At 35.9% G+C, this 14241-nt stretch overlaps 1 protein-coding gene across 2 annotated transcripts in view; it reads left to right on the top strand.

The window, feature by feature from the left end:
• The window catches only part of usp25 (ubiquitin specific peptidase 25), a 65229-nt gene extending 63597 nt beyond the window's left edge, over positions 1-1632 (top strand). For both annotated transcript variants that reach the window (XM_059351693.1, XM_059351694.1), the window contains one exon: positions 754-1632. In XM_059351693.1, the coding sequence (XP_059207676.1) occupies positions 754-926 (173 nt within the window). In that variant the 3' untranslated portion in view covers positions 927-1632. The remainder of the gene's footprint in view (positions 1-753) is intronic.
• Positions 1633-14241: the final 12609 nt, after the last annotated feature.

The raw sequence follows: 14241 nt of genomic DNA, 5'->3' as shown, positions 1-14241 counted from the left end.
AAAAGAACAACGTTTGGCTTTACACTCCTGTTTCACCACCAAAAAGGATGTTTTAGCCTTGCCAAAAACAGGATTTCCACCAACTAGCCCCGCTACCGCTCGCTGCTGTAACCACGGTGATCTCGCTACGAGCCGGGGGACAGCGGAGCCGCCGAGAGACCCCCAGCCATAACCAGAACATGCTGCAGAAAAACGTTGCAGAAGCAGAATTGAGCATTTTAGTCTCAAAGTAGAGATGGGCTAGTCTGACTATGTAAACATCAATTTCTGTCGCTCTACATACGTCATCTGGTATAACTGATACAATTGGCTAAGAGCTCCATAAAGACGCTTATGATAGACATTCGTAGCGCCCAATAAACGGCTCCGGAGGATCGTAAACCACGCCTCCTCTACGGAAAAATGAATTGGTGGTACCCAGACTATATCTCATTTGTAATATAGTCTGGCGTTAGCCAGGATAGTGTAATCTAGGAATAGGCCGACATGTAACAGACTTAAAGGACATTTCAATTATATGTCAACAATTAAAATAAAAAAATAAAAAATAAATTAAAATTAAATAAATCTATTATTGTTCAATGATCGATTATTATTCAATAATCGATTATTGTTCGATTAATGGAATAATTGTTTGCAGCTGTAATTTTTTCCTTCAGAACGCTTTTTGTACCAAATTGTGATGCGATGCCCTCCCAGTTTTATTTTTAATTAACTCTCCGTCTGTATTTCTCCTGTTTCTTCTTCTCACAGCCAACCTCCAGGAGAAGCTGACCGACTTCCTCCCCAAGTTACTGGACTGCTCGACGGAGATCAAAAGCTTCCACGACCCCCCCAAGCTGCCCTCCTACTCCACCCTGGAGCTGAGCGAACGCTTCAGCCGCGTCATGGCCGCCCTGGGCAGGGTGCCCACCCACGGGAGATGAGCTCAGAGGGGACCCCCACCCACTAAAACCCCACCCGACCCCCCCTCATGGCAGGCCGACCCTGGCAGACATCCATGGACCTCTCTGTATACATGCCTTCCTTATAAATCGAGGGGTCTCTCGCTTCTAGCTGTTATTCCTCTGTTACTCTTTTTGCTGCTATAGGTTTTTATCATGATAAATATTATTTCATTTTTATTTTAAAGCAGAACACAACAGAGGAAGGAGGACTGTTGGGAGGGAGGGATGAAATGAAACGAGAGGAGAAGTTAATGGAACAAGTGGCAATCATGCAGTGGTTGAAAGCCGAGCACATCCTGCTTCAGCTTCGCAAAACACACACGAAAAAAAAACACGTTTGAGGGTTTTTCATAGTTTATTATTGTTGTTGTTGCTGTTTGATTCAAGCTTCCCCAAGCCGCACTCATAGCCCTTTCTAAAGCACCCTTCTCTGCTGCTCTGCCTCCAGTTTGGTACAGTATTACCACGTTTTGTTTTATTTTTCTAAGGAAGTAAAAGAAGAAGAAGAGAGCCTTCAGATTTATCAGCGGCTCAGAGTATCTCAAACGGGTCTCATGTCTTCGTGGACTGCTCCAGATTGAGATGTTTTAAGTGCTGTGGTAGACGGCCACGGACTTCCTGTGGCTTGTTAATAAATCGAGAGAATAAAATTTTATTTATGGCCCTTTTAGGCCAAATAAACAAACGTTTTGCCTGATGGTGTTTTTTTCTTTGCTTGCATAACAGTAACTGAGACTGAGACTAACATTGTTATTGATTAGGGATGGGATTAATAACATTTTATTGAGAATAATTTCATTTTTTAAGATTTTAATTAAGAATTAGGGCTGGGCGATATGGACCAAAAGTCATATCCTGATAAATTTTGGATGAATATCGATATACAATATATATCCTGATATTTTTATCTCAAAATGAGAGCAAATCAGTCAAAGTCAGATATGACATGTCAGAAGTAGTTTTATTGAAACTGTTTATTTAAGTGAACATAAATTCTGTATAACAGGAGTACCTTTTTTAAAAATCATAAATCATAAAGGCTCCATAAAGTGCACATTTAAATAAAATAAAAAAACAGGTGCTTTCCAAAAACAAGCGTTAGAAATATTCTACATTAATATTTTCTCATTTCATAGTTGTTGTTTTTTTTTAAATCAACACCAGTCCTAGTCACAAGCATCAAATATTATATAATTTTTTTTCCCTGAATTTTAATACTGTAAGTGATTTTATGTAAGTCTGTGCAAATTTGAACTGTATCGATATATGCGATATGGTCTAATTCCATAACACATTTAAAAATGTCTGAGCATGGAGGCAAACCAGGAAGTGCCTTAAGCTGCATTCTACCGAAAATTCCAGCAGGTGCTAAGTTTGGCTGCAAAAACATTTCTGTCCATTCATTTCAATGCAAAATGAGAAAACTTCTCACTTGATTTATTACCTCAGAAAAATTTTTAGGACAACACTATGGTCTCAATCACTAGTAAAAAGACTAGTTCTTCAAGACAATTTGGTGTTAATAGTGTAAATAATGGCCCCATTTAGAAGAAAATAGAAGATAAAGAATCGTATGATTTGGGGCGGGGCTACCTTTGATTGACAGGTCACTAACAAGGCGAGCCGTCATCAGGAGAGAAGCAGAACAATGCGTATCCACGGCAACATGTCAATAAAGTTATATATCACGTTATACAGATATAAAAAAGGACGTTTAGCGGTTTGGTCTCATAACTTTGACACTTTCACTGTATTTTCACTTAATGACAGTTTATTTGAATGTTTTGTTCATTAAATGTCTTGTTCAGTGTTTGGTTGGACTAACAGACACTCCAAGGAGTCGCTGCTCAGTTTTCTGAGGTAAGAAACGAACATTTAGTTGATGTTCCTCGGCTCTCAGAGATCAGCCTGAACTCTGTGTGATCCTGCTCTGATAATTCAACTGGTATTCTGCAGCTTATTAGAATCAGATTTTCATTAACATGGAAGATACAAAGCATCCAGAATGTGACCAAAATAATGAAAGATACTCAATTTTAGCTGCTTTGAAACGGGTTCTTTTTAATGATGCCGCTTTGGACTAATTTCCTGGAGTAATACTAATTTCCGGGAACACTGATCACTATAAACAACCCATGTGATGAAGGCAGGAAAGACTTTTACAAGCCCCTTTTCAGAACATCGCTTCTGGCATTGTTCAGATTATAAATCATAATCATCATTTAAAATTGTTTTGAATATGCTGGGCCATGTTTTGAATTTTTCCTCCAGGGTCTTAACTATGAAAACCATGAAAAGTAATCATTCTGAAGAATGAAAATAACTTTTTGAGCCTGTCCAGTATTTTCTTCACTATATTGCACAGCTTCGGTTACATGCATCCATTATTTTATGACACTAACTGGTTTATTTGCTCATCAAAAACTGTCCAGAGAGTCTCACTAATGAAGATAGATTTAACCCTCTGGAGTCTCCAAAAGCACCACATCCAGACTTGTTGCCTCCATCCAGACTAGAAAACAAAGCAGCGTGGAGCCCTACTGTAAATTTACCTCTAAAGTTCTGGCTGTAAACTCCATGAGGCCAGTTTCAGTTTGATGATGATATACCAAGTAAAACTGGAGACAAGCTCAAATAGATTTAGTATAAAATGATAGAACTGGATGGAACCCTCTTATATGTTATATTTGACACCTTTGGTCACATTTGCAACATTTAAAATTCTTTATTGCGCATGATAGTGTTTTGAAAGTTAAAAAAAAAAGATTCAAAATCACATTTTATGTTGGACTAAAGGACAAAAAAAGACACAAAAAGACAAAAAAAGACACAAAATGACTAAAAAAAGACACAAAATGACAAAAAAAAGAGACAAAATGACAAAAAAAGACACAAAATGGCTAAAAAAGACACAAAATGACCAAAAAAAGAAACAAAAAGACACAAAATGACAAAAAAAAGAAACAAAAAGACACAAACTGACTAAAAAAAAGACACAAAATGACTAAAAAAGACACAAAATGAGAAGACAAAATGACCAAAAAAACACACAGAAGAAGACACAAAATAACTAAAAAAAGATACAACAAAAGACACAAAATGACTGAAAAAGACAAAATGACCAAAAAATACACAAAACGACCAAAATTGTTACGCTAAACACACACGACAAATAAAATAGTCACACTTTAGTCCACTAAAGGACTAAAGCACTAAAAAAGACACAAAATGACCAAAAAAAGACACAAAATGACCAAAAAAAGACACAAAATGACCAAAAAAAGATACAAAATGACTTAAAAAAAGATACAAAATGACCAAAAAAAGACACAAAATGACCAAAAAAAGACATAAAATGACTTACAAAGACACAAAAAGACATAAAAAAGGATTCAAAAATGGACAAAATAGCCCTATAAGACTCCATAGAGTTAAATAAGATGTCCGTCTTCACCTGGACAACAAGTCCTGGACCATCTCAGGTTTGTTCAGTTTGTCCGTCTTGACTGAAAGCCGTTAGCTGAGTTTGGAAGCTGTCAAATGATCACAAAATGTTTTGTTTCCCAAACTTTCTCACCCAGTCAGAGAGAGGTGGTCTGACAGCTGTCTGACGGTCCCTCTGATGGTTTGTAGCGTTTACACTGTGCTGCTGACCTGGGATGAACTTCTATTGACAAGCTACAATTACTCCACATTCCTTCACATGTCTTGTTCCAGTGTTGGCCCACTGTAGACGGCTTGTCTGCTTCACTTTGTCTGCTTTCTGAGGCCTTTTATCAATAAGCCACATCTACAGCCACAGGCCTGTCACGTTACTGGATGGATGTTTGAGTGTTGAGCTGATATCGCTGTACACAAACTTCTTCTGCATCAAAATAATTACATAAGTTATCATTAACCCTCTGGAGTGTCCAAAAGCTCCAAATAATCCAGACTTGTTGACTCCATCCAGACTAGAAAACAAAGCAGCGTGGAGCCCTACTGTAAATTTACCTCTAAAGTTCTGGCTGTAAACTCCATGAGGCCAGTTTCAGTTTGATGATGATATACCAAGTAAAACTGGAGACAAGCTCAAATATATTTAGTAGAAAATGATAGAACTGGATGGAACCCTCTTATATGTTAGATTTGACACCTTTGTTCACATTTGCAACATTTAAAATTCTTTATTGAGCATGATAGTGTTTTGAAAGTAAAAAATAGATTCAAAATCACATTTTATGTTGGACTAAAGGACTAAAAAAGACACAAAATGACTAAAAAAAGACACAAAATGACCAAAAAAGACACAAAATGACTTAAAAAAGACACAAAATGACTAAAAAAGACACAAAATGACTAAAAAAAGACACAAAATGACCAAAAAAGACACAAAATGACTAAAAAAAGACATAAAATGACCAAAAAAAGACACAAAATGACTAAAAAAAAGACACAAAATGACCAAAAAAAGACACAAAATGGCTAAAAAAATACACTAAATGACCAAAAAAGACACAAAATGACCAAAAAAAAAGACACAAAATTACAAAAAAAAAGACACAAAATGACCAAAAAACTGCATTGTATATAGTTGTATTATATTTGAATTTCATCTGTATATGTTCATATTTGCAACCTATGTTTACATTGAGAGGTCCAAATCAGTTCATTGAGCATATTTGTGGGTTTTATTGTAATTAATAGTATACTTTTATTTCAGATTTCATAATTTTTGTGTATTTTTGTTAATAAAGTCAGATCATATATATGAAGTTGTGCTAAAAAAATGGATATCAAACATGGGTATTGTAAACATTTTGTATGTGGTATATAAGGGGCAAATAGGCTCAGACCCCAGAGGGTAACTGAACTGTAACAATGCAGCACTCTGCCATCACATGACCAGCAACACCTCTGCAAAACAACAACAACAACAAAAAAAACACCTCTGCATGCAGGTGCATCCTCACGTCACGTGTGCAGCCGACACACTGCACCGTCTGAGCCCAGAGACGCCTTCAGGTGAGTTATGTTGAGATGACTGGAGTTCATATATTTCATAATCTTTATGATATTTCAGTTAACTAGCAGAACGGCACACTGCAAAAAAGAAAAGTTGGGTGAACTCAAAATTTCAAGGCAACAAACGTCGATAAAATTTTAATTTGGACAATTAAACTAAATATTTTAAGTTTTGTTTTTGAGTTTGCTCAACTCTGAATTCAGATTTTTGTCAACTCAACTGTAAGTTGTACTAACTTATAATTTTACATTGTAATAACTTTTAATACTTACTTCTGCTAACTTCTGCAATGTGCTGAATTGGCACGATTGTAACGCCGCTATGAAATGTCAGCAAATGTTGCGACCACAATTTTGAGTTAGCATTGATACGCTAATGGCTACTCTTGTAGCTGTAACAAGCAGCGCCGCTAGCATCAGTAAGCCGCTAGCGGAATTTCACCGCTTTCCCGCATTTCACAACAAAGAAATAAGAGTTATCAGAACTATTGTCCCTTGTTGTGAACCCCAACTTAAAGATATAAGTAACAACAACTCACCAACTTGTTTTTGAGCAGACAACTGGCTTCCTTTGTTGTACTAACTTACATTATTGCCCTAAATGTCAGTAATTTATATTTCCAAGTTTTACCAACTTAAATCACTGTTTTAGGCCAAAAAATACAAGTTGGCTTTTTTTTGCAGTGTATATATGTATGTATAACACATATTAATGTAGTATATAATCTCAATTAATCTAAATTATCTTATTTCTCTACATGAAGTTTATCTCAGGAATATTTCTAACATGTAAAAAAATGTGTCTGATATTATAAAAAAGGTCATATATGGCTCACTGTTTCTCCTATTGTGTGAAAAATAAGATTTGATGCATTGTTATTCCAGGCTCCAACACAACAAAAAGCACTAAAAATGATGTTTTATTGCATCTGAGGATGCTCAGGTCCTCTGAATGTGGCGGCTGCAGGCTTTGAGCAGACAACTGGCTTCCTTTGTTGTGCTAACTTACATTATTGCCCTAAATGTCAATAATTTATATTTCCAGGTTTTACCAACTTAAATCACTGTTTTAGGCCAAAAAATACAAGTTGGTTTTTTTGCAGTGCAGCACAGAGCAACTTAAGAAAAGTACACCGAAGAAGTTTACAGTCGGTAGTTGTTGCTAGCTACCTGTTATCCTGTGGGACGGAGCTAATTGAGAGTTTGTTCATAATAAAACGTGTCTTTTTTAAATTAGTTGTTCCTTTAAAATCCTTAGTTTGCTGGCTTGCGTTTTCCAAATAGCATTACTTTCCCCCATGAGTTCACTGGTCACACCATCTCCACTTTAAATTTTAGTGCGCAGATACATTACACTTTACGGTAGCCCATTTGTCACACAGCTGCACCTGGTGAAAGGTGTTCTGTTCAATGCAAGATATTTAAAAATATTTTTTTCTTTCCTTTATTCTTCCTTACATCTATTTTTACTTTAAAATAGTCAACTTTTCATGTCAGAAAAACAGAAACCATTTTTTTGGCTTTGTGAGGGGCATTTTGTCTTCTCCTCTTTTTTTTTTGTTGTTTTTATTTTCAACACCAACCACTGCACACACTAGAGCAGCTGGAGCCAAAAGCTGCTTCTCCTCCATTCTGTACGTTTTTACTAAGAGCATGATGGGGAAAAAATGTCATGGTAGGGAAAAACTGCTAAAAGAATCTAGTTGTAGTCTTGTAAATAGTTTCCCTACAAGATTGACAGTCTGTCTAAAATCTCAGTGTGAGACTAAAAACTCTCAACACTTGTCTTTAGATGTGAGCAGGTGTGACACGATAGTTTTCCAGGAGACTTTTCCAAATCTTTTTTGTCTTTATTGGTAATTTTGTGTCATCTTTTGGTAATTCTGTGTCTTTCTTTGGTCATTTTTGTATCTTTTTTTGGTCATTTTGTGTCTTTGGTCATTTTTGTGTCTTTTTTTTGGTCATTTTGTGTCTTTTTTGTATCATTTTGTCTTTCTTTGTTGTCTTCTCCTCTTATACTTGGGAAAAAAATGTGCATGGTGGGAAAAAACTGCTAAAAGAATCTAGTTGTAGTCTTGTAAATAGTTTCCCTGCAAGATCGACAGTCTGTCTAAAATCACAGTGTGAGACTAAAAACTCTAAACTCTTGTCTTTAGGTGTGAGCAGGTGTGAGCTGATAGTTTTCCGGGAGTCTTTTACAAATCTATTCAAAGTCTTCTGATGTAAAGGTATCATAACTGGTCATCATTATCCTAAAATGATGAATAATAAACCCCTCTGAGAGTAGGGTCTGTCTCAGTAGTCCTGGTTGGGTTGCACATCTTTATGGGGCATTATTTATTATTATCATTGGCAGTGGCATCCGTTAATTTTGCTCATTATTTCTATTGACTTGAAGTGAGGCATGAAGCCAAGTCCTGTGATGATTACAGAGCAGAAACAGTTTATTCCTCCATGATACTGATGGACAGCCTTAATTGGTGCTTTGACCTGGTTTTTCTAACAAAATCCAAATTTAAACCCCACAGACTCAGTTCATGACCTGCATTTGTTGGAGGAGAAATCAGCTGAGAAAATACATAAAACCCTGCCAGGTCCTTCGAAATATTTGTCCGTTATTCAATAAAAATTACAATAACATGCATATATATTTATACTCACATTGACACATGAATCTTTGCTTATAAATCTGACATCTATGGTTTAATTTGCAAATTATTAGATGGAAATAAATATGTGTTAAAAATAATGGTGGATTTATCTTCTATTGCATGGGTCTCAAACTCGCGGCCCGTGGGCCAGTTGCGGCCCTTGTGACGATATTTTGTGGCCCCCACCTTGATATGAAAGTTTAATGTGAGTTTTATATGAATGGCACTTTACCGTGTTGTGTGTGGAAGGTCCCTTTAATTACTTTTTTGGCAATTTTGTGTTTCTTTTTTTTTTTTTTTAGCAATTTTGTGTCTTTTTTTAAATAATTTTGTGTCTTTTTTGGTAATTTTGTGTCTTTTAAAAAAATATAATTTTGTGTCTTTTTTAGTTATTGTGTGTCTTTTTTTTGGTCATTTTGTGTCTTTTTTAACTAATTTTGTGTTTTTTTTTGTCATTCTGTGTCATTTTTTTGGTCATTTTGTTTCTTTTTTAAGTAATTTAGTGTTTTTTTGGGTCATTTTGTGTCTTTTTGGGTAATTCTGTGTCCTTTTTTTGGTCATTTTGTTTCTTTTTTAAGTAATTTAGTGTTTTTTTGGGTCATTTTGTGTCTTTTTTGGTAATTCTGTGTCCTTTTTTTGGTCATTTTGTTTCTTTTTTAAGTAATTTTGTGTTTTTTTAGTCATTTTGTGTCTTTTTTTTTGTGTAATTTTATTGCCTCCAGCGGCCGCCAGGTAATTAGAGTTTGAGACCCCTGCTCTATTGTATGATTACATTTTAACCACTATTTGTTTTTCTCACCACAGAAGTTTCCCAGAAGATTTTCTACTAAGTGGTGAGTTTGTACTTCCAACACTTTTCACGTAACATATTTTATGGATGGTGCCATGCCTGGCTTTAGCTAAATCTACTTTATCATTTGCTACCACATGTTATGTTCATTTACACTTGACATAATTGAATAAACAACAATATTTTAAAAAATACCATCCTTATCTAAACATAAAGAGCAAAAAACACACCATACTGTTGAGAGAAAAGGCTGTTTTTTACTCCTGGAAGCTCTGGCCCAGTATTTCAGAAGTGATCAGATAGATTTATCCTGATCCAGATTACAAGTTTTGAATTATTGGGCCCTGATGTTTCAGATTTTAGGAAGAAGAAACGGCTTTGTTGCAACGCTGGTTTCACTTTGGCTCTCTCCATGAATTGATTAAATTGTTGCTTTTTGTGGTTTTAGCTCATGGAGTCTGTTTTGTTATTTTATTATCTTGATCAACTGGTTTTTGAAAATCAGCAGAAATTTGTCGTCTGAGAAACTTGTTAGCACTAATAAAAGAGCTGAGAGCTCGACAGCAGCATGTTGTTTCATTGCACAAACCTGATAGTGAACAGCAGCATAAAAAAACGGATGAATATGCTTTTCTGTGGCTCAGTTGGGCGAGATACTGATGCTGCCACATCAGTTTTATGAAAGGTTAACGGCAGAGGTGTGGAGGTGACTTGGACTAGAGTCTGACTCGAGTCATGAATTTTATGACTTTTTTTTATTTTTTTTTATTGAGGAATTTTTAACATTTTATACAGAGCAAAGAAACAGGAAGAGTTGGGGTGGGGGTACCTAAATCACACCAGTTTGATGACTTTTGACTCGACTTGACAAAATGGAAAGAGACTTGCAACTTGACTTGGACTTGAACCTTTTGACTTGAAAATACTTGCTACTTTCCCCAAAACTCACAAGATTTAGTGTTACTAAATACCGCTCTGTCTCTCTTTGTGTAAATCTGTGCCTCTCTCGCTGTGTGTGTGTGTGTGTGTGTGTCTGTCTGTGTGTGTCAGTGTGTGTGTGTGTGTGTGTGTGTGTGTGTGTCTGTATGTGTGTGTGTGTCTGTGTCTGTCTGTGTGTGTCTGTGTGTATCCGAGTGCGTCTGTGTGTGTCTGTGTGTGTCTGTGTGTGTCTGACATGTGCTGTCCGCACAACATCCAATCAGATTCGATACACACACACGCGCACACACACACACACACACACACACACACACACACACACACACACACACACACAAACACAATGAGACAGACAGGACATAACTGCTGTGGAACTAGTTTTAGTGCAATATGCTCTAGTTCTTCTGTTTTGAAGAATGTTCTTGCAAAAAAAAATTTTTATAAATAAATACAGATGTTAAAAACATATGTCTGTGGACTCAAAACTCAAACTGTAGGACTTGTCTTGGTCTTGACTTGGGACTGGAGGGCAAAGACTTGAGACTTACTTGTGACTTGTAAAACAAGGACTTGGTCCCACCTCTGGTTTACAGACAGGTGAACCAACCAAACCTCCTCTGGCTGCTCTCTCTTCTTCTGCAGTTATTTAACAGCATGGACTGGAGGATCAGAGCCACCGGCTGTTTAAATAAAAAGTTCCATTACATGTGAATGGTGTCCTGGTTAGTGTCACTCTGCAGCATGCAGCAGGCCTGTTGGAGCAGTGAGTTGACTGGATTGTTGAGTTGGCTGAGCGCTGTGCTGTTTAAAGCCAAAACACATCTGTCATATCTGATAGAGGAACCCAGCAGTCACCCTGATGGAGGGAGTGTCTGGCTTTTATAATCTAGTCTTGACCAATGTCACGACCACAGACAGTCACAATCCCAGAAATACAAATAGTACGCCACATTAACACTTTTAAATTTGTCCTATAAATTGAGCACCGTCTACCATCTTTGTTTTGGTTTGGAAATAGAGTTTTAACCCTCTGGAGTCTCCAAAAGCTCCAAATAATCCAGACTTGTTGCCTCCATCCAGACTAGAAAACAAAGCAGCGTGGAGCCCTACTGTAAATTTACCTCTAAAGTTCTGGCTGTAAACTCCATGAGGCCAGTTTCAGTTTGATGATGATATACCAAGTAAAACTGGAGACAAGCTCAAATATATTTAGTATAAAATGATAGAACTGGATGGAACCCTCTTATATGTTAGATTTGACACCTTTGTTCACATTTGCAACATTTCAAATTCTTTATTGAGCATGATAGTGTTTTGAGAGTTAAAAAAAGATTCAATTTTCATGTTGGACTAAAGGACTAAAAAAGGACACAAAATGACACAAAAAGACTCAAAATGACTAAAAAAAGACACAAAATGACCAAAAAAGACACAAAATGACCTAAGAAGACACAAAATGACCAAAGAAAGACACAAAATGACCAAAGAAAGACACAAAATGACTAAAAAAATACACAAAATGACCAAAAAAGACACAAAATGACTTAAAAAAGATACAAAATGACCAAAAAGACACAAAATGACCAAAAAGACACAAAATGACCAAAAAAGACACAAAATGACTAAAAAAAGACACAAAATTACCAAAAAAATGACACAAAATTACCAAAAAAGACACAAAATGACTTACAAAGACATGAAAAGATTAAAAATCACATTTTATGTTTGACTAAAGGACTAAAAAAGACACGAAATGACCAAAAAAGACACAAAATGACTAATAAAAGACACAAAATGACTAAAAAAAGACACAAAATGACCAAAAAAGACACAAAATGACTAAAAAGACACAAAATGACCAAAAACACACAAAATGACCAAAAAAGACACATAATTACCAAAAAAGACACAAAATGACTAAAAAAAGACACAAAATGACTAAAAAGACACAAAATGACCAAAAAGACACAAAATGACCAAAAAAGACACAAATGAGAAGACAGAATGACCAAAAAAACCCACTGAAGACACAAAAAGACACAAATGATGAATAAAGACACAAAATGACTTACGGAAAAGACACGAAAAGACATGAAAAGGATTCAAAAATGGACAAAATATTCCTATAAGACTCCATAGAGTTAATGTGTTAGACTAGGTGGATTGTTTCAGATCCAGATTGACAGAAACATCTTCTAGAACAGTTTGTAATTATAATATTTGTCTGAGGGAACCGTTGATCTTCATCTCTTTGCTCTGTCATTACGCCTGATGTTTCCTCTCCCAGCCTGCTACGTTGTTAGCCTCTTTGGCGTCGATGTTGCCACTTGAACCACTTGAACGCCAAGTATGTTGTATACATGACTTCCTGTGCTGTAAGCACCAGCACAAGTTCCATTTGAAGGCAGTTCCTGTCACAATACAGTGTTTCCTTTAGGTTTACAGCTTTTGGGTTTAGTTTGCACTTGTCTTTAAACCTCTGAAGTCCAGGAGATTTTGGTTGAAATTTGTCAACTTCCTCTGCATTAATTTCTGTCTCTGTTTAGCATCTTTCAGTCTGTCCTTACATCACATGCATGGCTCCTTTTTCTCCACACAAACTTGGCTATCAGTCAGATTTTTCATTTTATTTTAATTAACAAAGTATAAAGCTGCCAGGAACTAAAGAAGACACAAAATGACCAAAAAAGACACAAATGATCAAAAAAGACACAAAATGACTTAAAAAGACACGAAAAGACATGAAAAGGATTCAAAAATGGACAAAATAGCCCAAGACTCCTTCGAGTTAAAGTTTTCAAAAAACACACACAAAATGACTAAAAAAAAGACACAAAATGACTAAAAAAAAGACACAAAATGACAAAAAAAAGACACAAAATGACAAAAAAAAAGACACAAAAGGACTAAAAAAAGACACAAAATGACTAAAAAAAAGACACAAAATGACAAAAAAAGACACAAAATGACAAAAAAAAAGACACAAAAGGACTAAAAAAAGACACAAAATGACCAAAAAAGACAAAAATGAGAAGACAGAATGACCAAAAAACCCACAGAAGACATTTTATTTTAATTAACAAAGTATAAAGCTGCCAGGAACCCAAAATACAAACAAAAGACACAGGTTTCTTTGTAAATGTACCATTTTTTTTAACCATTTATACACATAAAAACAGCAGAAAAAAAAAATAAAACAACAAAACAGTCTATTTGCATGTAAATTAAAAATAGTAATAGTTTTCATTGTAGAAAGAAAATTCACATTTTAAAAATGGTCTAGAAACATAAATGTCACACTGTGAAAGCTCCTATGATTGAACTTTAACTGGCTTTCTCAGCTTATCTACATATCATATATAAATAAAGTTATTACTGTAAATAAAACATGCATATTTTCAATAAATAGATGGACTCCAGAGGGTTAATGTTATATTTTAGTTTGTTCTTTAATATTAATGAATGACAGCTTGTGTGCTGCTGCAGCAGCTGTGCAGTGACAGTCAGTGAAGCATTGGGAGCCGATAGATGGCAGAAGAAACAGTGCACGGTTTCAACTCTGCAGCTAATAAATCTTTTCTTCCACTCCAGAGTTTAAATGACTTTTCAGCTGACTCAGCATTTTGCGGTTGTCAAAGAATTCGTACTTTAGAAATGTGCAAAAGTAAGAGTGTTTCTGGGAGCTCTGTCTTCTTCAGCTGCAGCCGCTGATTCAGGCAAAAGTCTCTCCAAAGCTCAGAGCGTTCCAAGTTCACGCTGTACTGGCAATCTGCAGCCGGCGCATGAATAGAAAGCAGCGGAGGGCGTTCTGAACACATATTTACATCTTTGTTCATGTGGGTCTTTAATCCCCCTTGAACTGAATATCAATTAACAAGCACCTCTTTATAGTCTGGTCTGATGGTAAAAA

The sequence above is a fragment of the Centropristis striata genome, chromosome 15 (assembly GCF_030273125.1).
Source record: "Centropristis striata isolate RG_2023a ecotype Rhode Island chromosome 15, C.striata_1.0, whole genome shotgun sequence".
NCBI classification, from domain to species: domain Eukaryota; kingdom Metazoa; phylum Chordata; class Actinopteri; order Perciformes; family Serranidae; genus Centropristis; species Centropristis striata.
Note: the sequence above shows the minus strand (reverse complement) of the source record. Positions and strands in the feature narration are given on the sequence as shown.